The 27,918-nt window shown below is 42.3% G+C and overlaps 1 protein-coding gene and 1 long non-coding RNA gene across 3 annotated transcripts; both read right to left on the bottom strand.

Annotated features, from left to right (window-relative positions):
• Positions 1-280: 280 nt before the first annotated feature.
• On the bottom strand, positions 281-27,918 carry LOC148102613 (multidrug and toxin extrusion protein 1-like). 2 transcript variants are annotated; one of them, XM_087842118.1, is made up of 16 exons: positions 27,757-27,918; positions 26,216-26,317; positions 26,059-26,127; positions 25,688-25,836; positions 24,218-24,260; positions 21,025-21,069; positions 20,833-20,930; positions 20,360-20,457; positions 15,908-16,089; positions 15,717-15,825; positions 10,339-10,414; positions 7,184-7,253; positions 6,958-7,090; positions 5,908-6,002; positions 5,767-5,830; positions 281-557 (listed from the first exon to the last, which is right to left on the bottom strand). In XM_087842118.1, the coding sequence occupies exons 2-16, from the start codon at positions 26,300-26,302 to the stop codon at positions 313-315; spliced, it is 1,563 nt and encodes a 520-aa protein (XP_087698244.1). In that variant the 5' UTR covers positions 26,303-26,317; positions 27,757-27,918; the 3' UTR covers positions 281-312. The 2 variants fall into 2 exon arrangements, with proteins under 2 accessions (XP_087698244.1, XP_087698243.1); XM_087842117.1 differs by lacking the exon at positions 27,757-27,918 and adding an exon at positions 26,882-27,229.
• LOC148102614 (uncharacterized) lies at positions 16,458-18,028 on the bottom strand. The gene is made up of 3 exons (XR_015719139.1): positions 17,911-18,028; positions 17,567-17,747; positions 16,458-17,191 (listed from the first exon to the last, which is right to left on the bottom strand). It is a non-coding gene; the product is annotated as an uncharacterized LOC148102614 (long non-coding RNA).

Genomic DNA, 27,918 nt, shown 5'->3' with positions numbered 1-27,918 from the left:
AAAATGTACATTAAGTTCTATGAATCACAAAGATCAACTGTCATCAAACTGATTATCATTATCAAACAGTGGCCTCATTTTACACACATTTTCATTTAAGCCCTTAATAAAGCTGTCCTTTGTTTACTACATATTCCGCCCTTTTCATCTTATTGAATTCATCTCTGTGGCCGGACAGTGTAAGACGGGGCACAGACTGCACACAGCTGTTCCTCTGTTGAATCAACAGTGTAGGTAACCCTCCCACAAAAGAAGGTGCATTTTTAATCCTTAGATAAACTTTGTGCTTTTTGTCCGACTGTCCACTTCGCATCATTTGAGCAGTGGAGTGAGGACAGTGTTGGTAATGACTCCAGCAGCGAGGATGAGGATCATGATGAGTATCGCCAGGCCGCGCCGTAACACCAGCTGTGACACTGACAGAACATCTCCCACTGTAGTGGTGTTGGTGGTTTTACTCTCTTCTGGTATTTGCATCTCCATGTATACGTGGTCCACTCCGCCGCTCTCACCACTGGATGCAATAGTGCTGATTGGGGTCTGGATGTGATTAGAGTCTAGGGTTTGGAAAGAGAAGCATGAATAAGACACTGTAATAACGGGAATGTTTCTATGAGGTGCCGTAAGGGACATTATTACTGAAACGCTCTCACACACACTACTGAAATTTTAGCTCTCACACACACTACTGAAACGCTCTCACACACACTACTGAAACGCTCTCACACACACTACTGAAACGCTCTCACACACACTACTGAAACGCTCTCACACATACTACTGAAACGCTCTCACACACACTACTGAAATTTTAGCTCTCACACACACTACTGAAACGCTCTCACACACACAACTGAAATTTTAGCTCTCACACACACTACTGAAACGCTCTCACACACACTACTGAAACGCTCTCACACACACTACTGAAATTTTAGCTCTCACACATACTACTGAAACGCTCTCACACACACTACTGAAACGCTCTCACACACACAACTGAAATTTTAGCTCTCACACACACTACTGAAACGCTCTCACACACACTACTGAAACGCTCTCACACACACTACTGAAATTTTAGCTCTCACACACACTACTGAAACGCTCTCACACACACTACTGAAACGCTCTCACACACACAACTGAAACGCTCTCACACACACTACTGAAATTTTAGCTCTCACACACACTACTGAAACGCTCTCACACACACTACTGAAACGCTCTCACACACACTACTGAAATGCTCTCACACACACTACTGAAACGCTCTCACACGCACAACTGAAATTTTAGCTTTCACACACACTACTGAAACGCTCTCACACACACTACTGAAATTTTAGCTCTCACACACACTACTGAAACGCTCTCACACACACTACTGAAACGCACTCACGCACTCCACTGAAACCAGAGGCATTTCCGCTGAACAGGAAGTTGTTTCCTGACAAGGAAACTGATGGAAAAAGTGGTATATTTCAAAACACTACAAGGATGTCTACTCAGCAACCTGCTAGTACAGCAGTTCACAACCTTTTTTGTGCCACGTAAACAATATAAAAATAAAAAAAAATGATAAATACCATGAAAACCATGAATTTCAAACTCAAGCCTCAACTCTTGCGACCCGGTACCAAACGACTCACAGACCGGTACTGGTCCAGGACCTGGGGGTTGGGGACGGCTGTGCTTGTAGCCTAAGTGAAGCAGCCGCATTACTTAACAATATTTTAGCTTCCTTGAATTAAGGAATGGATTCAAGGTGCAACAGGGAATTTGGCAATTATGTCCTGTTTCCCCTAAGCTTTTTATATTGGCAACTCAGTTGTTAACACTATTAATCAAAAATTCTAACGACATACAAGGAATATCAATTTTTAATAAAGACTTCAAAATAAGTCAATTCACAGATGATACATGTATGTTTTTGAAAGATAAATACATGGTAGAGAAAACTAAAGCTTCTCGTTTATCTCTCAGTATCAAAAAATGTGAACTTCTCCCGATTCATACAAGCTCTGACTCCTCAATAGCTTTGGTTAGAGTTGAATCTAAAGTTAAATATATAGGGCTGATAATATCTAAAAAACCCAATTAGCAGAAAAGACACCAATATTTCTAACTGTATCATCGAGATGAAGAAATCACTTAGCCACTGGTTAAGCAGAGACCTCGCTTTTTTTGGCAGAAACATCCTATCTAAAGCTGAAGGCATCTCCAAATTGATTTATCCTTGTCACTCTCTATATATCTCCTCTAAAAGCATTAATAAGGCTAACACAGTTATTTTCGAATTTTTGTGGAGGAATAAAACCCATTACATATAAAGATATCAGCTTGTGAAGGAATACAATAAAGGTGGTATCAAAACTCCAGAATTAGAATTTATGGATGGCACCCTTAGAATTAAATGGTGAAAATCTTGTCTGTCACAGCCAGACTCTACTTAGCTCCACATCCTATGATCCTTGTTTAATAAAATAGTATACAGGATTAGACTTTATTTTGAAATGTGATTTTGCGGTAAATAAAATCCCCATAAAGATATCAAACTTTCCAAAACAGACTGTGCATTTTTGGGAAAATGAGATTTACCCACAACTTCTCCCCATAATTCAACCTTATGGAATAATAGGGTAATAACACTTAATCAAAAATCAATTTTCAAGAGTGACTGGTTTGAACAAAAAGATTATATTCATAACAGATTTGTTGGATGATAACGGTGTAATTCTAAGTTACCCAGACTTTTCAGAAAAATATTGTCTAAACTGTTCTCAAAGAGAATATAACAAATTTTGTGAACTGGTCCCACTGCCTCTGCTTCATTTGATTAAAATTTTTATGATATACAATAATTTCTCATCAGTGCTCCCAAATTTATTGCTAGGGCAATGTCAGCTGTTTGATAAAAATGCAATAAGAAATTTGTTTCTTCAAAGACAAAAATATTTCATAGTTACAACAGAATGGTTACATTGCATGGTTCTAATTTAGTTATTTCATATACACTGGATAAAGCATTCTAAAAATTTATGAAATAGCCAATTCTACCTAAAGTTAAAGAAACACACTTTAAAAAAAATTAATCCTGTGGCAGAATTTCTAAAAAAAGAGATTTGGCTTTGAGGTGGATCAGTGTTCTTTTTGTACTGATGAAAATGAAACCCTAGAACATCTTTTTTTTTTCTATGCCCTATCACACAATGTATTTGGTGCAACTTAAAAAATTGGATTTCCCTAAATATTAATGATGTGCCACTATTTGAATTACATCATAATTTTTTTTATATGGATCATCTAGCATTGGGTGTATCAGACATTATTAACATCATCATACGTTTGAGTAAATATCATATCCATTGTGTTAAATGGGGGAACGCTAAGCCTTCTCTCCCTGGTTTTATTGATGATTTTAAGATATTTTTTTTCTTTGCTAAAAAAGACAAAAAGCACATATGCCAAAAAAAAAAAAAATAACCAGGATAATGCCCGTCTCCTGCTATTCTAAATTTTGACTTATGCTGAGGCTAATATATTTTTAAGTAATGCAGCTGTCTCACCAAGACTAAGCTGTCTAACTTATCGTTCCATGATTCGATTCAATTCGATTCGATTCAATTCAATTCAATTTGATTCTGGGAAATTTTGACAGTCAGCAATATTATAATTCAGATCAGTACATTTACATATTTTTGTATCTAAAAAAAGGAAGCTGACACACGCAAGACTTTATCAAAGGTGTAAGCGTCACAGCAGATGCCTTTGTGTAAAAGTAGCTGAAGATAAAACACAGAAAAACATGAAGGTGATTTTTCCTGGCCTGGGATTTTATAAAAAATATTCTGCAGTACATCAAAAACGAAAGAAAACCATTAATCAACATATGAACGTTACCTCTCACGTTCCAGCGGTTTTATTAGAGACACGGCTAAGCGTTTTGCATTTTGCATAATTTTTAAATGTTTAAATTTGTTCAGTATTGAACGGCAGAAATAAGATTTTCTTTTAGGAAGTATGTAAAACGAAAAAAAAAACAGCGGCCGACAGCGCTGTAAACAACAGTAGACTTGTGCGTAACAAGCAAGCGAATAATGCAGAAAACAGATTTTTAGACGGGAAACTGTTCTTGAAGTACAGAGAGAGAGAGAAAGAGAGAGAGAGAGCTGTGCATGACGTGTGATTTTATCGTGGTGGAAGCAAAACATTAAACGTCAGAGGGAATTCATGACGATGTTTATGTGAAGTGCAGTTTGGATCTTCTTTTGCTGCTGGTTCAGTCAATATTGTTTGGAGAGAGATCAAACTAACAGCTTTAGAATCAGGCAAAAACGGCGTGAAAACAAAGCGCGGACCGCCGACAGATCAGAATCAGCCAGCTGTTGGCTTTCAGCCCCGACCGTGTCCTTGCCATCGGGTGAGAAAGGCGACATCCCATTGATTCTGATCCGCGGTCCGTGCTGTGTGTTTACGTCTTTGTGCAGAATCCTTGTTCCTGCTCTCATTTACTGTTTTAGCTGTTTGGTGGTTGTTGAAATTTTGTGAGGTTTCACCTGAGATTCTGGCATTTCGGGCAAAATTAATTTATATTAAAAAATCGATTCAGGATTTTAATGAATCGATTTCACGTTATCCAAGCCAGAATCGATTTTAATTGATAAATCGATTATAAAAACCCACCCCTAACTAGCAGGTTGCTGAGTAGACATCTGTGTAGTGGTTTGTTTGAAATCTACCACTTTTTCCTTCAGTTTCTTTGTCAAGAATTAACTTCCTGTTCAACTGAAATGCCTTCCTGTTCAACTGAAACGCCTTCCTGTTTAACTGAAATGCCTTCCTGTTTAACTGAAATGCCTTCCTGTTCAACTGAAACGCCTTCCTGTTTAACTGAAATGCCTTCCTGTTCAACTGAAACGCCTTCCTGTTCAACTGAAATGCCTTCCTGTTCAACTGAAACGCCTTCCTGTTTAACTGAAATGCCTTCCTGTTCAACTGAAATGCCTTCCTGTTCAACTGAAACGCCTTCCTGTTCAACTGAAATGCCTTCCTGTTCAACTGAAATGCCTTCCTGTTCAACTGAAATGCCTTCCTGTTCAACTGAAACGCCTTCCTGTTCAACTGAAATGCCTTGGTTTTTCAGTAGTGTGTGTGAGAGCATTTCAGTAGTGTGTGTGAGAGCTAAAATTTCAGTAGTGTGTGTGAGAGCGTTTCAGTAGTATGTGTGAGAGCGTTTCAGTTGTGTGTGTGAGAGCGTTTCAGTTGTGTGTGTGAGAGCGTTTCAGTAGTGTGTGTGAGAGCGTTTCAGTAGTGTGTGTGAGAGCGTTTCAGTAGTGTGTGTGAGAGCGTTTCAGTAGTGTGTGTGAGAGCTAAAATTTCAGTAGTGTGTGTGAGAGCGTTTCAGTAGTGTGTGTGAGAGCGTTTCAGTTGTGTGTGTGAGAGCTAAAATTTCAGTAGTGTGTGTGAGAGCGTTTCAGTAGTGTGTGTGAGAGCGTTTCAGTAGTGTGTGTGAGAGCTAAAATTTCAGTAGTGTGTGTGAGAGCGTTTCAGTGGTGTGTGTGAGAGCGTTTCAGTAGTGTGTGTGAGAGCGTTTCAGTGGTGTGTGTGAGAGCGTTTCAGTAGTGTGTGTGAGAGCGTTTCAGTAGTGTGTGTGAGAGCGTTTCAGTAGTGTGTGTGAGAGCGTTTCAGTAGTGTGTGTGAGAGCGTTTCAGTAATAATGTCCCTTACGGCACCTCATATGTTTCAGCCAGTTTTCGCACTCACCTCTATTTTCCATCTCGATCGTGTCTTTTTCTTCTTTGACGCGGACTCCTGCTCGCACTTCGGCCTGATCAGACACAACAGTTAATGACATGCTTTGATGAGTGAAAGTGTGATAAACTGTCAATAGATGCAGGTGTGCACCTCTTCAGCAGCCTTCTTCCAATCGAGTTTGCACAAAAACGCGATGAAAAAGATCGCCTGCAGTAACACGCAAACCGCAAGGCCTGTCCAAAATCCTACAGCAGAAAAAACAGAAGAAGAAGATAATAATAGTTTTTTTGACAAGCAGGAAGTACAGCTAATTTCTGACCGCAGCACGCATTTGTCACAATCCACCTGTAACCTGAAAAGACACAACATACACTGGTTATTCAGCTGGAATAAACAGGCTTGAACCTGCTGTGGCGTGTGTGTGTCCCTTCTAAATTCACACAAGCCTAAGACATCCTAGTGAAAATCATTCTACTTTTACGATGCACATACATTTTTTATTTTTCTGTTCCTCACATTGTCTTCAGGCTGCACCGGTTTCATTTATTTGGACCCACGAAATGCCCAGTTGGAGTCATTTTAGGGTCTGGTTTCTGTTAAGTTTATGTTCAGTCTATTAATATGTTTAGTTACAACTGTTAACAACCAGTATCGCCTGATCCTCATCAGGTTCTAACATTATTTAAATACAACTTTAGATGAATAGCAGCATATGGCATATTATGATACGTCTTTAGCAAAAACTAAGCAGAAAACGCAGAAGCGAAGTGCTTTGCTTGGGATGGTGATTGTGGTGTGCATTGAAGTTTGCATGGCCCAACATCTCCACTTTCTTCTTGCCTGTCCAAAGAACATTGTTCCATCAGATGCAATATTGCAAACCTAATCCATGCTGCTATGTTCTTTTTGGACAGAAGAGACTTTCTTCTGTCAGACCTTGATGGACAGCAACAAATGCTTCCCCAAAGTCACTGCTGATGTCTTTCCTCCCTGGCATTATTATAACATACTCGACTAGAAAACTACCAAAATGTCTGATTTTATTTAATGAATATAATAAAATTAATTGTTATTATATAAAATTAGGGATAAATAAAGTACGACATATCTTATTTTCTCTTGTCTTGAATATGTGATATCAATCCAATGCTATGAAGGAAAACAAAGGAGCTTGGAATGCCACCCTCACTCAGTCCTCACCTACAATCCCCATTTTGGCTGCAAACATCAAAGACACACCAATGGGTAAGCCAAAAAAGTAGTACCCGACCAGGTTACACAGAGCACCAACCGACTGTTTTCCTACACCTCTGACAACTCCTCCAGCCACAGCCTGTAAACACAAACACAGATTTCTCTGAATCACATTTTATATTTGACAGTATTAGCCTGAAATGTCGATCACTGCTGTAAAATCATTTCTTACCGCAATTGCATCAGCAAGATGCAAGAAACTATATATCAACATGAGGTCAGAAACCCTCTGCAAAATATCGCTAAAAGAAATGTGCAGTTTCAGCTTCAGTACATCTGTCTGTACATTCACAAACATTGTCAAACATCATAAACATATGAAACTTAATGAAAACAAAACCTTTAATACAATGGGACACATGGACAATGCATTTACTTGATTATAGCACTCACATAGGCTTGTTTTAGTTAACTGAAACTGGATAACAAGGGCAATATGTCTGTGAAGGTTCTCAGTCATCCAGGTCATCGTAGTCAAAGGAGCTTGCAAAGAAAAGCGTCTGGACTTCTTTAAGTTACTTGAAGACGTTTCACCTCTCATCCGAGAGGCTTCTTCAGTTCTAAGGTCAAATGGTGGAGAGTCCGAGATATAACCCTAGTGGGAGTGTCCCCCCACAGAGGGACAAAAGGACCCCCTGATGATCCTCTAATCGCCTGAGCCAAGGTGTGGAACTGGGTGTGGGTCCCAATCAGCCAGAGTTTCGGGTGGGTTCATTGTGAAACCTGGCCCCACCTTATCATGCGAATTCCTGAGGTCAGATGGCCCAGGGTGTGAGTGGGCGTTAAGGCGTCTGGGAAGGGATCTCAAAACTGGATTATAGATGGCAGAGAGTTGGTGTCGTAAACCACCGCCTCTGTTCAAAGATGGTCGCTCACAGTGGACATAGATGGCTTCTTTCACTCCTCTTTCAAACCATCTGTCCTCTCTGTCCAAAATGTGAACATTGGCATCCTCGAAAGAGTGTCCTTTATCCTTAAGATGCAGATGGACAGCTGAATCTTGTCCTGTGGAGGTCGCTCTTCTGTGTTGTGCCATGCGCTTGTGAAGTGGCTGTTTGGTCTCTCCAATGTAGAGGTCTGGGCATTCCTCGCTGCACTGTACGGCATACACCACATTGTTAAGTCTGTGTTTTGGCGTTTTGTCTTTCGGGTGAACCAGTTTTTGTCTGAGTGTGTTGCTGGGTCTGAAGTACACCGGGATGTCATGCTTGGAGAAAACCCTCCTGAGTTTCTCTGATACACCGGCTACATAGGGGATGACAATGTTGTTGCGCCTGTCCTTCTTATCCTCCCTCGCTGGTGTCTGATCTTCTTTTCTGTGCCTCTTTGCTGACTTTAAAAACGCCCATTTAGGATAGCCGCACGTTTTGAGTGCTTCCTTTACATGTGTGTGTTCCTTCTTTTTCCCTTCAGGCTTAGAGGGAACATGTTCTGCCCCGTGGTGTAGGGTCCTAATTACTCCAAGTTTGTGTTCCAGAGGGTGATGGGAGTCAAACAGGAGGTACTGGTCCGTGTGTGTGGGCTTCCGGTAAACTTCGATGTTGAGGTTGCCATTCTCTTCAATGTGCACAGCGCAGTCCAGGAAAGGCAAACAGTCATCCTTCGTGTCTTCCCTGGTGAACTTGATGTTTTTATCCACAGCGTTGATGTGCGCAGTGAAGGATTCCACTTCTTGTGTCTTGATTTTGACCCAGGTGTCGTCTACATATCTGTACCAGTGGCTGGGTACTCTTCCTTTGAAAGAGCCAAGAGCCTTGCTTTCCACTTCCTCCATGTAAAGGTTGGCTACAATAGGTGACACGGGGGAGCCCATGGCACAGCCATGTTTTTGTCTGTAATAGCCTTCGTTGTATTTGAAATATGTGGTGGTGAGGCAGAGGTCTAACAGTGTGCAAATCTGATCGGGTGTGAAGTTGGTCCTGTCCTCCAAGGAGTTGTCTTCTTGTAGTCGTTTTCTGACAGTCTCCACTGCCTCCGTGGTGGGTATGCAAGTGAAGAGAGAGACTACATCAAAGGACACTATGGTTTCATCTGGATCCAGGGTAAGTTTCTGGACCTTGTCAGTGAAATCGGTGGAGTTCTTGATGTGATGTGGGGTGTTCCCCACGAGAGGAGCAAGGATGGTAGCAAGGTGTTTTGCAATGTTATAAGTGGCTGAGTTTATGCTACTGACTATGGGTCTGAGTGGGACAGCTTCCTTGTGGATTTTTGGAAGTCCGTAAATGCAGGGTATGGCATCCCCTGGGTAAAGGCGGTGATAAGTAAGGCGGTCAATGATTTTGTCCTTTTCCAAGTCTTGAAGGCAAGCTATAACTTTCTTTTTGTAGCTGCTTGTGGGGTCTCGCTTTAAGGCTTCGTAGGTATTGTTGTCACTGAGGAGAGTAGTGATCTTTGTATGGTAATCTGTAGTGTTTAGGACCACGGTGCATCTTCCCTTATCCGCTGGTAAAACAGTGATGTTGTGGTCTTTGCTCAGGGAAGCGACGGCCTTCTTTTCCTGTATTGTGAGGTTGGACGGAGGGACTTTGGCACTGGAGAGGGTGGCTGAGACTTTCATCCTGATTTGCTCTGCTTCTGTCTGTGATAATTTATTAATCCGAATGGCAGATTCTGTGGCTGTGATGAGGTCCACTATGGGCAACTGTTGTGGAGAAATGGCAAAATTGAGACCTTTGGCTAATACTCTCTTTTCAGGTTCAGTGAGATTCCTGTCTGAAAAGTTCTTAACCCATTTCTCCTGACTGTCTTCAGGTGTGTTTTCTTCTATGGGTTGTGTAGGTTCAGATTCAGAATGAGGAGTGTGTGTTTTTGAAAGCAAGGTGTGAAATTTCCTGCGTTGTCTTTCTTTTCCTTTCGAGTGTTGGGCCCGCTGAGCCTTGTCCACAAACTTGTAAACCTCTTCTAAGATTGGAGAGGGTAGAAGTGTTTCCAGTTCCTGCAGAGTCTGGCTGATCTTGATCTGGAGGGCATCTATAGTGAAATGGACCTGTCTTATCCTTTCACTTAAAAGGTGATTTTGCGCTCTCTATAGAATCAAGTCTGCTCTGTATCCCCTGACAGTGGATCCAAGGCGCAGGCTCTTGGGAACAACTCTGGTTTGTCTGCATCTTAGGTTGAAACGGAGATGGTTCCTGGTGAGGTGAAACGTCTTCAAGTAACTTAAAGAAGTCCAGACGCTTTTCTTTGCAAGCTCCTTTGATAACAAGGGCAACATGTTTCTGGGACAAAGGTGTAAATGATTATCTTGAATAATACATGTAATTAAAGAAGCAATAAATAAGAGAGGAACTCTTCCTGGAATCAAGGTTAAAGGTCAAAGATACTTACGGCTCTGATGTGAAAATGTATCCGATGACATCCTTTGAGATGCCAAAAATAATACTAACAAAGCATGCAATTATGACTGCAATGAGAAAAAGCATTTAAATATTAAAATCACAGGAAAAACAGAAAAACAAGGAACACAAAAGGTGACCAACTTTACAGTTTATATACAGTTGTGGTGAAAAATGTACTGTAATTTCATTATTCTTCTTTTTCCAAAGTGGAACGATTGTACAGCATTCACGTTAAACAACAAAAACTGTCATGGTCCTGGGCCATGTTGGCCCAGCATTCTTAGTTTTCTTGTATTTTTGTATTTTGTTCCTTATGCCGTGGTTCCTAGGTTCTGTTAAAGATGTTCCTTATTTGATTACCCCCTGTGTGCCCCTCTGTGTATCTGTGAGCCCTCGTTTCCCCTCGTGTTTCATTTAATGTTTTCCCCAGCCCGTTATGTCTGTGCTCTCTCTCCTCCTGTCTGAACCTCTGTGTACTTCCTGTTTTACTTTGACAGTCTGTCGTCAGTATGCGTCATGTTGTGTTCACTCCTGCCCTGTCTCGTTACGATTATCTGTGTCAGCTGTGTTCCCTGTGTGCTCCCACTTCCCTCGTTAACCCTCTGTGTATTTATGTGCATGTCTCCCTCAGTTCAGTGTCGCATCATCAATGTCTCCTCCCCGAACCCGTGTGTCTTTCTGTGTTCCCTCGGTCTTCTGTTAGCATTCCCAGTTTAGTTCTGTTTCTTTGTAAGGCCTGCAATAAAGCAGTGGTTTTGAGTTCAGTTCCTGTCTCCGTGAGTTTTGCGTTTGGGTCCTCATCTGCCTCCACACAGCCAGTTAATGACAAAAACAAGTTCAAAAAAAAGGCACAAGTTGAATTTCTGTTAACACTTTAGAACCTAAACCATGATATAACTGATATAACTGCCAGAAATCTTTCATCTTTTGATAATGGACTGTTTGTTGAACCTTTAGACAAAATATATATCAAATTTTAATCAGCATATATGAGTTTTAACTTGAATCACATTTGCTACACGCTGATGATCACAAAAAAGCATGTATCAAATACGATACGCTGGGATTTAAAGGGTTCAAGTTTAACTGCAGGCTCAAAATTACATGAAGTATACATAGTCCACAAATTTATTGCAGTTTATTCAACATGTGTTCTAATGCATATCAACTACATACTATTTTGCCCAGGGTCGAGTAAACAAACTGGTCCATAATTTGGTGATTTACACATTTGCTTTATTAGCAAAAGGTCACTGGTTCAATTTCAACTGGAGACAAATCCCCTTTGAGACTGTGTCAGGATGAGTATCTGGCATAAAACTGCCAGATCAATCATGCAAAGCTACCCCCTGTGGTGAACCCTTATGTTGACGGAACAGCCATCAATCAATCAATCAATCTTTATTTATAAAGCACTTTTCATACAAAAAAAAATGTAGCACAAAGTGCTTTACATGGTTAAAAGCAGCCCCCCCTCCCCCCCAGCCCACACACACACACACACACACACGCGCACACTTAAAAAGTAAAATTGGACTGGGTATGCATGAGCCAAGTGAGGAAACACTATCATGGGGAGCCGTCTGCACCGGAAGCCGGTCACAGACCGCAGCCTCCAGGCTGGGCACACAGCAGGAGGGAGGCAAAGAAGCCCCCCAGCCAGGCTGAGAGGACCCCCAGAGCCCCAGCGGCCACGGTCGATCACAGCCCCGGTGCAGAGAGCGCCCTCTGAGGAAACACTGGAGATATGACCTACAGTGGGGCAAAAAAGTATTTAGTCAGCCACCGATTGTGCAAGTTCCCCCACTTAAAATGATGACAGAGGTCAGTAATTTGCACCAGAGGTACACTTCAACTGTGAGAGACAGAATGTGAAAAAAAAATCCATGAATTCTCATGGTAGGATTTGTAAAGAATTTATTCGTAAATCAGGGTGGAAAATAAGTATTTGGTCACCTCAAACAAGGAAAATCCCTGGCTCTCACAGACCTGTAACGTCTTCTGTAAGAAGCTTTTCTGTCCCCCACTCGTTACCTGTATGAATGGCACCTGTTTGACCTCATCATCTGTATAAAAGACACCTGTCCACAGCCTCAACCAGTCAGACTCCAAACTCCGCCATGGCCAAGACCAAAGAGCTTTCGAAGGACACCAGGAAAAGAATTGTAGACCTGCACCAGACTGGGAAGAGTGAATCTACAATAGGCAAGCAGCATGGTGTGAAAAAATCAACTGTGGGAGCAATCATCAGAAAATGGAAGACATACAAGACCACTGATAATCTCCCTCGATCTGGGGCTCCACGCAAGATCTCATCCCGTGGGGTCAAAATGATCATGAGAACGGTGAGCAAAGATCCCAGAACCACACGGGGGGACCTGGTGAATGACCTGCAGAGAGCTGGGACCAAAGTAACAAAGGTCACCATCAGTAACACACTACAACGGCAGGGAATCAAATCCCGCAGTGCCAGACGTGTTCCGCTGCTGAAGCCAGTGCATGTCCAGGCCCGTCTGAAGTTTGCCAGAGAGCACATGGATGATACAGCAGAGGATTGGGAGAATGTCATGTGGTCAGATGAAACCAAAGTAGAACTTTTTGGTATAAACTCAACTCGTCGTGTTTGGAGGAAGAAGAATACTGAGTTGCATCCCAAGAACACCATACCTACTGTGAAGCATGGGGGTGGAAACATCATGCTATGGGGCTGTTTTTCTGCCAAGGGGACAGGACGACTGATCCGTGTTAAGGACAGAATGAATGGGGCCAAGTATCGTGAGATTTTGAGCCAAAACCTCCTTCCATCAGTGAGAACTTTGAAGATGAAACGAGGCTGGGTCTTCCAACATGACAATGATCCAAAACACACCGCCCGGGCAACAAAGGAGTGGCTCCGTAAGAAGCATTTGAAAGTCCTGGAGTGGCCTAGCCAGTGTCCAGACCTCAACCCCATAGAAAATCTGTGGCGGGAGTTGAAAGTCCGTGTTGCTCGGCGACAGCCCCAAAACATCACTGCTCTTGAGAAGATCTGCATGGAGGAATGGGCCAAAATACCAGCTACTGTGTGTGCAAACCTGGTAAAGACCTATAGTAAACGTTTGACCTCTGTTATTGCCAACAAAGGTTATGTTACAAAGTATTGAGTTGTATTTTTGTTATTGACCAAATACTTATTTTCCACCCTGATTTACGAATAAATTCTTTACAAATCCTACCATGTGAATTCATGGATTTTTTTTTCACATTCTGTCTCTCACAGTTGAAGTGTACCTCTGGTGCAAATTACTGACCTCTGTCATCATTTTAAGTGGGGGAACTTGCACAATCGGTGGCTGACTAAATACTTTTTTGCCCCACTGTAATAAGAGTATATACTGGGTAAAAAGATAAAATAAATAAGAACGGGATACAATATAAATATAAATATAAATAGAGTAAGAAGATTAAAAAATGAATAAGAATAAAATCAATAAATATTAGGTAAAACCTAAATTAACAATAGAATAACAGGATAGAATAAATAAGCGTAAAATAAATAAACAATAAGTAAAAGCCAAATTAAAAAGGTGGGTCTTGAGCCTGTTCCTAAAAACATGTACGTTCTCTGCGGCCCTGAGCTCCTCCGGCAGGCTGTTCCACAGACGAGGACCATACCACCGAAAAGCTGCCTCTCCGTGAGTATGTGTCCTGACTTTAGGGACAATCAAAAGGCCAGTACCAGAGGACCTCAAGGTCCGCGAGGGTTCATATGGTAAAAGCAGATCTGAGAGATAAGAAGGCCCAAGACCATTAAGACATTTAAAAACCAATAAAAGAACTTTAAAATCGATCCTGAAACACACGGGGAGCCAGTGCAGCGATTCTAAAACCGGTGTAATGTGGGCCCGCCCTCTCGTCTTCGTCAGCACACGAGCTGCAGAGTTTTGTAAAAGTTGTAAAGTTGAAATATTCTTTTTAGGAAGACCAGAGAGCAGGGCATTACAGTAATCAATGCGACTGGTAATAAAAGCATGCATCAACATCTCCGTGTTGGCCCGAGAGAGAATAGGGCGGACTCTGGCTATATTTTTTAGATGATAAAATCCAATTTTGGTTACATGTTTAATATGTGGGATAAAACCAAGCTCAGAGTCAAAAATAACACCCAGGTTTTTCACTTGTAGCGAAGGACATAGTGAAATTGGTGGTGAGTGGAGCAACAGAGTCAAGGCTTTTCTTCAGTTTGCTGTTAAAATGACTAAAAATAAAATCACAGGGTGCAGGTAAAATCACAGGGGGGCATTCGTCTAAAACCCTGGTAAAATTTGCAGCCACTTCAGAGGTTAGATAGCGCCTCCTCACAGTTCGCACTGAGGTCTCCCGCTGAATAAAACCGGTGATGTTAAAAAACACACAGTAGTGGTCAAAGACAGCCAAGTCAACAACAGAGGACACACTGGCGGACAGCCCATGGGTGATGACCAGGTCCAGGGTGTGTCCTCTGTTGTGAGTCAGCTGCGTGACGTGCTGGGTAAAATCCAAACAGTGAAGAATGTTTAAGAATTCTTTTGATGCAGGGTCAGAAGGATTATCTATGTGCAGGTTAAAATCACCGGTTAAAATTATCATATTATATTTTGAATGTATGTTTGTTAAAAATTCTGAGAATTCCTTGATAAAAGCAGCACTGTCTTTAGGTGGTCTATAAATTGTGACAGATAAAACTGGAGGGCTGCTGAAAACAATAGCATGGAATTCGAAAGTGGTAAAATGATCAAATAAAATGTGTTTGGTGGTGAGTGTGTTGTTGGCTAAAGATGCAGTCCCACCACCTCTCTTACCACTTCTAATAGAAAAAGAGAAATTAAAATTTGGTGGGGAGGCCTCAGTGAGAACAACTGGTGCATCCGAACCCAGCCATGTTTCAGTTAAAAATAAACAGTCAAGTTTATTATCTAAAATTAAATCATTAATAATAAAAGACTTATTCAACAGAGAGCGGACATTTAAACAGCCATGGACCCTGTATGGGTTGTGGAGGTACTCGAGCTTCCTCCCAGACCAAAGAAATGCATGTTAGGTTAGTTAATGGCTCTAATGTCACTGTATACATGAATATGAATGGTTGTCTATCTCTGAGTTGGCCCTGTGATGGACTTGGCACCGTGAGTCCACCATTAATCTACCATTAATTGGATACGCTGTTGGAAGTTGGCTGGATGGATGAATAGTTCATTTATATTTTATGAAATGTATTCTACTTCTAATTCTTATGTCATGAAGCTCAGCATGAAATAAAACTAATCCTGCTACTGCTCAGTTAGCAGTATTTTTACTTTTTTCTGTTCATTTAACACAGACAATAATACTTAGTGTGTTGGTTCTTACATGCACAGATGATGGGGACTTTGCACGACAGCTTGGCCTGCTCGATGTTTCCTGCACCAAGTGCATTCCCAACCCTTACACTGGCAGCACCAGAGACTCCTAGTGGAAGCTATGGGAATAATCCATGTGTAATTAATAATGTAATGCCAGGTCAACATATAAGCAAAAGTCAAAAGGTTCACTGGAGTTACCATGTATGCTGTAATAGCCAATTGGTAGGCTATCGAGTGAGCTCCCAACTCGACCTCACTGATCACACCGCCCAGGAATCCTCCCACTTCAACCACCCACCACTCCAGACAGAGCATGAGCATGCTGGGGACAGCCAGCTTGACAAAGGGTCCCCACTCCTGGAGACAGTCGAGGGACCAACCTGTGGGTCAGAGCAGGGTTTTAATAGTTTTGCAATTTTCATTAGTTTTTATTTTTATTTAGTTTTGACTTCAGATTTTCAATTTTATATCGTTTTAATTAGTTTTTACCAATTGTTTGCTAGTTTAGTTTAGTTTTTATTTTTTTGAAAATCCTTAGTTTCAGTTTAGTTTTGATTAGTTTCAGTTATAGTTTTAGTTGTGTTTGCAATAATTAAGTGTAACAAAATCCCAGTTTCATCATATCAGTCATTCTCTTCTGCTCATCCTTGGGTATGTTGCTATTCCAGCTACCATACCCTGCACCCTGGACAGGTCGCCTGTCTGTTGCAGGGCTAACACGCAGAGATAGACAACTCACATTCCCACCTATGGGTTCTTTAAATAAATAAATAAATAAAGGCAGATGAACACCCAGATAGCAAGGAAACATTGAAACAACGTTGAGTCAATATCAGGCGACGTCATTGAATCAACGTTGAAGTGTGACGTTGACCTAACGTCACTCTTGCACCCTTTTTTAATGTTGAAACAACGTCAGGTTTTGATGTTGAATCAATGTTGAAACCTGACATTGAAACAATGTCAGATTCTGATATTGAAACACTGTTGAGCTATGGTGTTGATTTTCCACCTCTTTCGCACAGTTGCTTTTTATTAAAACAACAGTTAAATCATGACTGGAATTCTACCGTTCTTTATAGGTATTTTAACCAATACTAAACTACTGCATGTTTCCATCAATACTTAAACCACCTAAACACATAATTGTACTTATTCCTCAAATTGGACACCCTTTATAAAAAAAACAACAACAAATGTCTCACAATGTATCATGTCAACATTAATATCCTAAAATAAGAAAGCATTGCATGTGATGTAACAGAGAAAAAAAATAAACAAAAAAAGGTCAATAGGCATGTTTCGTTTGCTAAATACTTTATTAAAAGACAGTTTCCTATTTACATTTATATGTTTCACAGAAGTTTGTAATTTTTTACTCTGGGATGGGGATGCATGATGTGCGTCCTGCACCACCCATACCCATACGATCTGGGGCGTATCGGAGCCATTTCTGCGCCCCTAACTGCTGCGTCAGGCCATCTAGGAAAAAAATACACACACACACAAACAAAAAAAGTGAATTAGAGCACATGAATAAGCTCTTGTTAACTGTCTTCAGCGGGGAGAAAGTATGTAAACTCCTAGGCTGATAAACATGAAAGTCACCAGGCGTAAATCTGCAAACTGCCGCATTTGATTCCCAAAGAGCTATGAGCTGTGATAAGTGATAAGTCTTAGCATGGTGTGCCGTGTATCCTTTAAAACAAAATAAACATGGGGTCCTCGGGCTGTACAACTACAACCCGAGGACTAAACAAGCCAAAGACCAAAGACTCCATCTCCAGATTAACCGGACATGAAAGTCTTGTTATTAAGAAAGACAAAGTAATATAGCAAAAAAACTGTAAAACTTACCACCATATATGCATTTGCAGAGCGCTGTATCTTTAAATGCCATTTTTTGCTTTGTCTGGTCCTTGGTTTTTTTCCCTGCCCAGTTGAGTACCGAGGCCAGCTCGTTTGTAATGGCATAAGCCATTACACGGCGGACTCGCACCTCCAGTGTGGTCCCTCCAATCAAGGCAAAGCGTCTCACCTATAGACACATTTTAAGAGATGGAATTAGCATGTCTCATGTCTTAAATGTGTATGCAAGTGCTTGTGTGTTTAATCAACAGGCCGTTGTTATGTATTTAAATCACATCGGACAGCTATTACACTTTATAGTTACAAAGTGTACATAACCTTTATATACTTACCATTGCCTTATTTGCCTCTTATGATTGAAGAGCTGCCTCTGCATTGTTTAGCTCCTCAATGTTGTGCAAGGGCAAATCCAGAGGCAGTACCCCAGCATCTACCGATTCATTGCAGCAGGGATGGCGGATGGCTCTGACCTCCTCACGGAGTTCATTAACAGCTGTCGTCAGGTCTGACAGCATAGCTAATATCTTTTGTGAGGTCGCATCTGTTTAAAAAAACAATTCCAGAAAGATTAATGGCTTAAGCAGTGAGAGGTGAAAAACTAATAAATAAATAATAAAACGCAGTTTACGTGTGGACAAAAGGTGCAAACGCAAGGTAGGTGAGCGTGCATCGTAAAGTTAGGTGAGCGTGCAACGTAAAGTTAGGTAAGCGTGCAACGTAAAGTTAGGTGAGCGTGCAACGTAAAGTTTGAATTGAGTGCGAATCGAAGCGGGTGCTCTCCAATCATTAAAAGTAACAAAGTCATTGAACACATTTATACAGTTACCTTTACGTTTATCAATCATATATCACAGATTTACAATTTTTTGTAGTACTATGCTAAAAAGCAACTACAGAGCGAAAGTCTGGGTCAAGCGCCGAGGCGACGGCAAGAACAAAGGAACCCTCGGACCGTTAAAGCTAGCTTTGTAAGGGAATATAACGGAAAAGAATGAAACGAAAATGTTTTCTTTGTTGGCTTTGTTCGCAGTGCAATTTATTTGTTGCCGGATTGTAAGATGAAAGTAGACACAATTTCGGGCTCCCACATTTTGTCCGAAACTTTACATTAACAAGTTTGTTTGTTTTTTACTGTTATTCAAATGCAACCGTGGAAATAACGAATAGAACAAAAGTCATTCATTCTTACCTTATATTAATCGTGGTGCAGGCCAGTGCAGTGCATGAACTGATGCCTTCTCCGGTCAATTCCGCTGAGAGTAAATCTAATGTCCCGCTCTACTGTACAAGACAATGGTTACCTGAAGGGATGTACCACTGTGAGAGGGGGGGCTATGGAATAGTCCAAGTGGGAGCAGCTGTAATTTCCTGCTCAACCATAAATCAATGGTTTTTCAACGTGATTGTTGTCACCTTGTCAACTATAAATAGATCAACAATCAACGATAACAGTGAATCAATGTTATTTCAATGTCAGTGTCAGGTTTCATCAGTATTTCAATGTTGTTTCAACATTGGTTTTGTGTTGACATTTCAAGCCTGACGATTCTGATGGTTCAGATGGAAAATCAACATCTGTTCAATGTTTCCTTGCTATCTGGGCAACCATTGATACCAGGCAACTATAAAATGTATATCTTGGCCCCAATGAGACTATTAACTCTTGCAGCACCGGGTGTTCGTAATTTTGGTTCAAGTTTATTTTTGATAAACTTTTTGAAGGCAATTGACTCACACGGTTGTGTAGATATCCCAGTCCTGTTGTCTCGGGATGCATCACGCTGCCTTGCCTGAGGTTAGCTTCTGTTTTCTGGGGATGAGGGTTGAGTGTGCTCCCTTACCTTCTCAAGGTAAGCTAGGTTAGCCTTCTTGTGTGAGCTTTTCAAGTGCACTTTAAGGTTTGTGGGATTTTTTCCCCTTTAGAAATGTCCCTCATAATTTGTCTGTTTCCACTACAAGACACTTGCTTTATCCAAAACACAGTCATATTCAAAGTAATCCCAAATTGGACTCTGGCGCTTTCTCCCGACTTTTCCTGACATGATTCTGCGCGTGGATGGAGCAGCAACACAGACGACTCGACTAACGTACTGCCACCTGCTGGCATAATGAGACACAGCAAGAAAAAAATCTGGAAACTAAACTTCATTTTCACCCTTGACTATTGTATGACACGCACACATCAATGAAAACTAAACACATTTTTGCTGTAAATTCAGTTAATTTTAGTTAGTTTTGTGAAAACTCATTATAGTTTTAGTTAGTTTTTCTTTTTTTGTTTTTATTTTTATTTCCGTTAACGAAAATGTTTTTTCACTTCTAGTTTTCGTTATTTCGTTAGTTTTCGTTAACGATAATAACCTTGGGTCAGAGTGACTCTATATGTCATCTTTCAAACTATTGGTTTAAATTATGATTTAATTATGGGCCTCGGATCAACAATTACTAATGAGGAATTTGCATAAATCAGACATTATTATTAAACAATATTTAAATCCCACACATTTTAACTATTACAGAGATGTCTTGAAGTTTATTGGAACCGCAGTGTTAAAGAATAACCTCTCCTCCACACTGCACGCCACAGTTATAGAGTATGACTATTTTTGTCAAACATTAAACTCTGGAGTATTTATAATGGAAAACTTCAGGTATGAAAGGTCACAAAGCTGAATGATGCAACATGATGAAATTATTGGACAGAATTGGAAATAAGAATGACACAGCAAAATCAAAACATTTCAGCAAGTTCAGGATCCCTGTAGAAGTAAAATGACTGACCTGCCCATGTGGCCTTATGCAGACCTCTCATGTACATGTAAATGAATAAGACTGATGCCAACAAATACTGGGAGATGGCACTGGCTGCTGCTGATCCACTAGAAGATAAAAACATTAGAGATTAAAAGAAGGGGAAAAAAGAACAATTAAAGCTCCATATTTACAGGTGACAATTCAAGCACCCTAAGATAGGCTTCAGCCCCCCGTAACCCTGTAAAAGGACAAGTGAAAGAGGATGGATGGGTTTCAAATTTGCTGTCACTTCCATCATGTGCAGACGGAGCTTTCAGGACACTTGATCCTTGTGTCCTGCATTTGGGTCTGCAAATTTACCAACACACCATAAAACCTGTGGTAATTCACCTAAATTCACTGGATCATGAATTTAGATATATATATATATAGTTTTCACCGACTGAATTGAGAGTTACATTTAACCAATGATGTCACAGGAATGATGAAGGAAAACTTACGCAACACCCAAATCCAGCTGATGGATGAGGACGTAGTTGATTATTGCATTAAAGACATTTCCGATTGCTCCAGTTATAACTTGAGGCCATATAATTCCCTGTACACCAAAGCACAAAATACACATAACATTCATGTTCATGTTTTAAATTAAGGTAATGTTGGGCCATATGCATGCTTCAAAAGCACTGCACCTGATTTTGAAGATACCTCCCCTGCAGCTGGTACATGAAAGCAGCCTGAAGAAAGCAAACATTAAATTATAAGAGACTCGTTGACAGAAGTGAAGAACAAATTTGAGCACATGATCAGAACTTAGGTTAATCAGCACGCTAACACTTTTCAATGAAAACAATGAACGTGTCAAATAATTAATAGTAAATCAAAGAAATAAAATTTATCACAGATTCTATACATTTATATACCTCCACTGCAAGTTATTAACCCTCATCCACTTTGTCGGATAGTTTATGCCTCAAAATTCAACCAAGAATAAATGAGAGGGGGGCATCAAAGTTAGAGATTGAGCAGTATTGTTCCATCCATCCATCTTCATCCGCTTTATCCGGGGCCGGGTCGCGGGGGCAGCAGCCTAAGCAAAGAGGCCCAGACCTCCCTCTCCCCAGCCACCTCCTCCAGCTCATCCGGGGGAACACCAAGGCGTTCCCAGGCCAGCCGAGAGATATAATCTCTCCAGCGTGTCCTGGGTCTGCCCCGGGGCCTCCTCCCGGTGGGACATGCCTGGAACACCTCACCCAGGAGGCGCCCAGGGGGCATCCTTACCAGATGCCCAAACCACCTCAGCTGGCTCCTTTCGATGTGGAGCAGCAGCGGCTCTACTCTGAGCCCTTCCCGGATGGCCGAACTTCTCACCCTATCTCTAAGGGAGATGCCAGCCACCCTTCGGAGGAAGCTCATTTCCGCCGCTTGTATCCGCGATCTCGTCCTTTCGGTCACTACCCACAGCTCGTGGCCATAGGTGAGGGTAGGGACGTAGATCGACCGGTAAATTGAGAGCTTCGCTTTTACACTCAGCTCCCTCTTCACCACGACGGACCGGTGCAGCGTCTGCATTACTGCAGCTGCAGCCCCAATCCGTCTATCGATCTCCGGCTCCCTTCTCCCATCACTCGCGAACAAGACCCCCAGATACTTGAACTCCTCCACTTGGGGCAGGACCTCATCCCCGACCCGGAGTGGGCACTCCACCCTTTTCCGGCTGAGAACCATGGCCTCAGATTTGGAGGTGCTGATCCTCATTCCCGCTGCGTCACACTCGGCTGCGAACCGCTCCAGTGCGAGCTGGAGGCCCTCACCCGATGAAGCCAAAAGAACCACATCATCCGCAAAGATCAGAGATGAGATCCTGTGGCCACCAAAGCGAAAGCCCTCCGCCACTTGGCTGCGCCTAGAAATCCTGTCCATAAAAATTATGAACAGAACCGGTGACAAAGGGCAGCCCTGGCGGAGCCCATCACCCACCGGGAACGAGTCCGACTTATTGCCGGCAATGCGAACCAAGCTCTTGCAACGGTTGTATAGGGATCGAATGGCCCGTAGCAATGGGCCAGACACCCCATACTCCCGCAACACCTCCCACAGGACACCCCGAGGGACACGGTCGAATGCCTTCTCCAAGTCCACAAAACACATGTAGACTGGTTGGGCAAACTCCCATGCACCCTCAAGTATCCTCGAGAGGATGAAGAGCTGGTCCAGTGTTCCGCGACCAGGACGAAAACCGCATTGTTCCTCCTGCATCAGAGGTTCGACTAGCGGACGAACTCTCCTTTCCAGCACCCTGGCATAGACTTTCCCGGGGAGGCTGAGGAGTGTGATCCCCCTGTAGTTGGAACACACCCTCCGGTCCCCCTTCTTAAAGATGGGGACCACCACCCCGGTCTGCCAATCCACGGGTACTGCCCCTGATCTCCAGGTAACATTGCAGAGGCGTGTCAGCCAGGACAGCCCTACAACGTCCAGAGCCTTCAGGAACTCGGGGCGGACCTCATCAACACCAGGGGCTCTGCCACCAAGGAGTTGTTTAACTGCCTCAGTGACCTCGCCCCCAGAAATTGGCGGGTCATTCCCCTCATCCCCAGACTCTGCTTCCTCCTTGGAAGACGCGTCAGTGGGATTAAGGAGGTCCTCGAAGTATTCCTTCCACCGCCTGACAATTTTCTCAGTCGACGTCAGCAGCGCTCCGCCAGCACTATACACAGTGCAGGTAGAGCACCGCTTTCCCCTCCTGAGACGCCTGACGGTTTGCCAGAACCTCTTCGAGGCAGTCCGAAAGTCTTTTTCCATGGCCTCTCCGAACTCCTCCCACACCCGAGTTTTTGCTTCAGCCACTGCCCGAGCCGCATTCCGCTTGGCCTGTCGATACCTGTCGGCTGCCTCCGGAGTCCCACAGGCTAACCAAGCCCGATAGGACTCCTTCTTCAGCATGGTGGCTCCCTTCACCTCTGGTGTCCACCATTTGGTTCGGGGATTACCACCACGGCAGGCACCAACCACCTTGCGGCCGCAGCTCAATGCAGCAGCTTCGGCAATGGAGGCGCTGAACATGGTCCATTCAGACTCGATGTCTCCCGCCTCCCTCGGAATGCTGTTGAAGCTCTGCCGGAGGTGTGCGTTGAATATCTCGCGGACTGGGGCCTCTGCTAGTCGTTCCCAGCACACCCTCACTACACGTTTAGGTGCACCAGGTCTGTCCAGCGTCCTCCCCCGCCACCTGATCCAACTCACCACCAGGTGGTGATCAGTTGACAGCTCAGCCCCTCTCTTTACCCGAGTGTCCAGAACATATGGTCGCAGGTCTGGTGATACGATTACAAAATCGATCATCGACCTACGGCCTAGAGCGTCCTGGTGCCGTCCTGGTATTGTTGAACAAGGTAAACTTAAATCTCATTAGAAACAAATACCAAGTCAAACACGATAAATGGTGAATGCACTGATTCTTATAAAGTGCTTTTCTAATCTCTCAGAGCACTCAAAGTGCTTTTTACAACACGTCTCATTCACCCGTCAGCACCAACGCCCATAGATCTGGGGGCAAAAGGGAGGAGATCACATTTAGGGTTAGGCAAGCATGCCTAAGTGCTTTTTATCTAACATTCACACTCCAATGGATTCATTGGAGAGTAACTTGGGGTTAGTATTTTGCTGAAGGACATTTGGCATGCAGACTGGAGCAGCTCAGGATCAAACTACAAACCTTGAGATTAGTAGATAACTTGAGCCACGGCTCAAGTGTGACCGATGAACTCTGGATCTTAAATAGCACTACATCTGTTGTTAAGACCCTCAGTTCTGGATATCAACCTGCCTTTTGTTTAAATATTCAACACCTTCCAAATCTGCATCAAATCCTATCAAACTCACCGGCAGAGCGGGCATGAAGATCTTCACATAGAGCTGGGAGAGGCTTCGTGTGGAAATGAAAAGACAAAGTAAGCCTGTGAAACTGATGATGGTGACATTTGACTGCACATAAATTAAGGTTACATACCATTTTGCTTGTTCTTTTACTTCATTCTGCTCATTACTGTTTCATGCTGTGTTACACAATGGTGACTTTAATGCGTTATGCTGTAAAATAAGCCCACCAATGATGGTGCTTCCTTTTTATACTTATTGGGTCCAACTAATCTCAAATAGTTTAGACAAACTGAAAATGCATCTCAGGTCTCAGGATGTTAATTATCTTTTTAAAAGTTTTTGGCAGCTTTATCCAAGAGTCGAGGCGCAGTAACAATGTGACAAACAAACAAACACAGCACGTAGTTTAAGTATTGTTGGGTTGTAAACCTGTACAAGGATCTACTGAATTATTTCTCACAGGTCAGAAATGTGTTCAGTAAGAACCAGCGCACATTTCCATGCATTTCCACCGCTGAGTTAACAGCTGGTTTCTGCTGCTACAGGTGGTCAAACTATGAGGTTTGGTATAATGTGCTTTTCGATTACTGCATTACAGTGATCCCTCGTTTATCTCGAGTTACGTTCTAAAAAATATGTTGTTTTTAGGCTGTAAAACCCGTCACTACACACTTTATACACTTTTCTCAGACAGGCATGAACATTTTCACACTTTTCTCTCCTGTTTAAACACTCTCAAAGTTCAAACCTTCGTAGAAAAATAAGTCCAGTATTAAAGAATGAAGCCAAAGATCAAACCCTGTTTTCAGGTCCAGAACATGGGAATAGAGCAGCTGCCAGAGAAGTCAACATTAATGGATCAATGGTACGGAAATAGAGGAAGCAAGAACAATGAGTTGAGTAAAGTTTGAATTATCTGACTGTTTTGTTTCGCCTAATGCACCTTATAATCCAGTGTGCCTCATGGTCCGAAAAATACGGTAACTTCTACCTTCCTTTAGCATGTCTAGAGGTCCAACATTTGTGAGATGGTTAGCATCTTTCTCTGCATCTTGGGTGCTACCGCAGGAGCCTTTGACGGTGCAAAACGTTTCGTCGACAAAACATACAGTACAGCACTTCACAGTCACACTGCTAGTGATCGAAGATTTATGTAAATTTGACAAGCTGAATGCATTCTGTACTGTACAGGAGACACGGCATGGAGGAGATTGGTTGACAATGGACAGCCGATCATGGACACAACGCACTGTAAAAACAGAAAAACAAAAAAACATGCAAAATTGCACAAAAAAAATCCGCGAAACAGCGAAAGGTGAACCGCGTTATAGCGAGGGACCACTGTATATTTTGCACAAACTAACAGTGCTTGCCATTTTGCATAACTCGAGTTTCTTTAAGAGTGAGACAAACACATGCTCAGCAGTGTCACAACATCCACGCGTCTGCTTTTGCTGGTTAATAACGGCTCACCTGGCGACCTCTGGACTCTGCTTGACAGCAAGTAGGAGAGGCTCAGTGTTGATGAGGATGGCCCAACAAGGGAAACAGGCCAGCAGCAGAATCAGAACTCCCCTCTGGAGAATCACACCCACACGCTTCAAGTTACCGCTCCCATACGTCTGCGTGAAACAGGTAGACAGACGCTCGGGTGAGAAAAGTTGGAAAACACAGAATCCCACCAAAGAACAAGGGCATGACTGATCAAAGAAAAATAACTCCACACAAAAGCTCAGTGTTGAGATGTTTAAAAGGCGATTCCAGGAGAACCCGGGAACCCAGCTGTGCTGCTTGTGTTTGTCTTGGTTACACAAATAAAGTGAAAGCTCCGGTGAGGACCCTACCTGAGATATGAGGGTATCACAAGTTAACGACAAACCGCTGCCAATGGAAATACCAGTGACGCTAACTACCTGCAAACAAAACACAACATGCATAAACTGGGGTAAAAATGATGCATATTTACGGTTCAACAACAAAGGCACTGAAATGTCTGCTCACCGCAATTGATAATGCTACAGCTGCAAGTTCAGTTTTCCCCAGGTGACCACAGAACACCGTGCTGACAAAACCGATCATGAAAATCATCAACTGGGAAATGACCTGAAGAAGAGGAGATACTGACTCTGTGTTGTATTTAGAAATACATTTAAAAGAAACATAAATAAGTAATGAATATGATTAAAACATTTAGTAACTTAAGGATGTTAAACATACAGCAAATATCTAAAATAGATACTTCCCACAAGGGAAATTTCTGTGTTACAGCAGCACGATAAAGAGTAAAAATAGTAAAAACATAAGCAACTGTATGTTTTGGGGGCTTAAAGAAAACATGTAGGAATTTGATATGTAATCCAAATAATGCATAAAAAACATAGTAACTTAATTTAAAATTAAATGATTGTAATACTAAACAAATATACACAGTACAGTCCTACAGTGCTTGAGGTCCATTCAGAAACAGGACTTCATAATAACATAAATAACATTTAATGTATTTATTAATAAGACAGTAAACCAGGGTCCAGGTCCCACGTTTAAATCAAATTTCAGTTTATTGACACATGGTGCATCTTCTGTAGTAAATCCATTCTTCCTGTCAGTAACAACAGACAGAGAGTGTGACAAACTTCAAATGAGCTTCAAATTTACACACAGTCTTACCACTGGTGCCGCCAGTTTGGAAAGTTGCACAAGCTCATTGCGGTAAACTGACGGAATAAACCGAGGGACACATTTCTGGCAACAGCCTCGGGAGCTCTGTGCGCAAGCAGCCGCTGCACCTTCCTTTAAATCCTCTTTCACTGCCTCTGTGCATTTTCCTGTTTCTTCCCCAGAAGAGTCCATAATTGAACAAATACAGATCCTCTTCACAAACAGCTCTGGGTGATTTCTGTCACTCAGGCAGAAGAAAATGTTGTTGGTTTGATAACCAGCGCAGGAGTCTGAGGAGGGGCCAGACACATTCTGTCCTCCTCATCCTTACAGCCAACCAACTCTTGTCTCTGTTTAGGTGTGATTTCTGCTATTGCAAAATACTCAATACACTTGTACAAATAAAGCATTCATTTACAGTTGATCATTAACATGACAGTTAAAAGATGCTGGTGATATTCTTCAGTAACCAGTGTTGGGAAGGTTACTTTTAAAATGTATTCCATTACAGAATACAGAATACATGCCCCAAAATGTATTCTGTAACGTATTCCGTTACGTTACTCAATGAGAGTAACGTATTCTGAATACTTTGGATTACTTAATATATTATCATGCTGTTTACAACTACATGAATGTACTATTGCTGTGATTTATTACTGTTACTGAAGGTCCGCGGCTCCGAACCGTAGTAAAGAGGCCTCTGGCTAATACGGTGGGTTCTGTGTCGGCTCCTAGCCAAAAACTAGCTTTACTTTGTTGTCTGGGTCAACTTTGCTAGCAAGAGACAGAGAGAGGCGTTTAAAGGCTGCTCCAACAGAACTTATTGTTTTTGGAGGAAAACACGAACACGGTGTATAGTCGAGTCTTAATAGCTTACTTACAACTGGGCTCGTCAGGCACTCTTCTTGGCTGCAGTGGTTATTATTATATTTACATGCTTCCAGCTCCTGTTTCTGCTCTATGACAGCTCGTACTTTTCCTTTTTCTCCCTCCCTCGCTCATGGGCATGGCAGTCCATTCTCCCTGCAGCACGGACTACACTG

This window comes from Neolamprologus brichardi, chromosome 6, assembly GCF_056152115.1.
Source record: "Neolamprologus brichardi isolate AB-2024 chromosome 6, ASM5615211v1, whole genome shotgun sequence".
In the NCBI taxonomy this organism is placed as follows: Eukaryota; Metazoa; Chordata; class Actinopteri; order Cichliformes; family Cichlidae; genus Neolamprologus; species Neolamprologus brichardi.
The sequence above is the reverse complement of the archived record's forward strand: the minus strand, read 5'-3'. Positions and strand labels throughout refer to the sequence as shown.

What these genes read in the sequence shown, in the direction of transcription:
- LOC148102613 (XM_087842117.1), bottom strand. Translation starts at nt 27,064, where the DNA reads ATGGACTCTTCTGGGGAAGAAACAGGAAAATGCACAGAGGCAGTGAAA. An exon ending in GTGATACCCTCATATCTCAG is followed by an intron (nt 25,837 to 26,058) that starts GTAGGGTCCTCA and finishes TGTTTCACGCAG; the next exon opens with ACGTATGGGAGCGGTAACTT. An exon ending in TGGCTATTACAGCATACATG is followed by an intron (nt 15,826 to 15,907) that starts GTAACTCCAGTG and finishes TTATTCCCATAG; the next exon opens with CTTCCACTAGGAGTCTCTGG.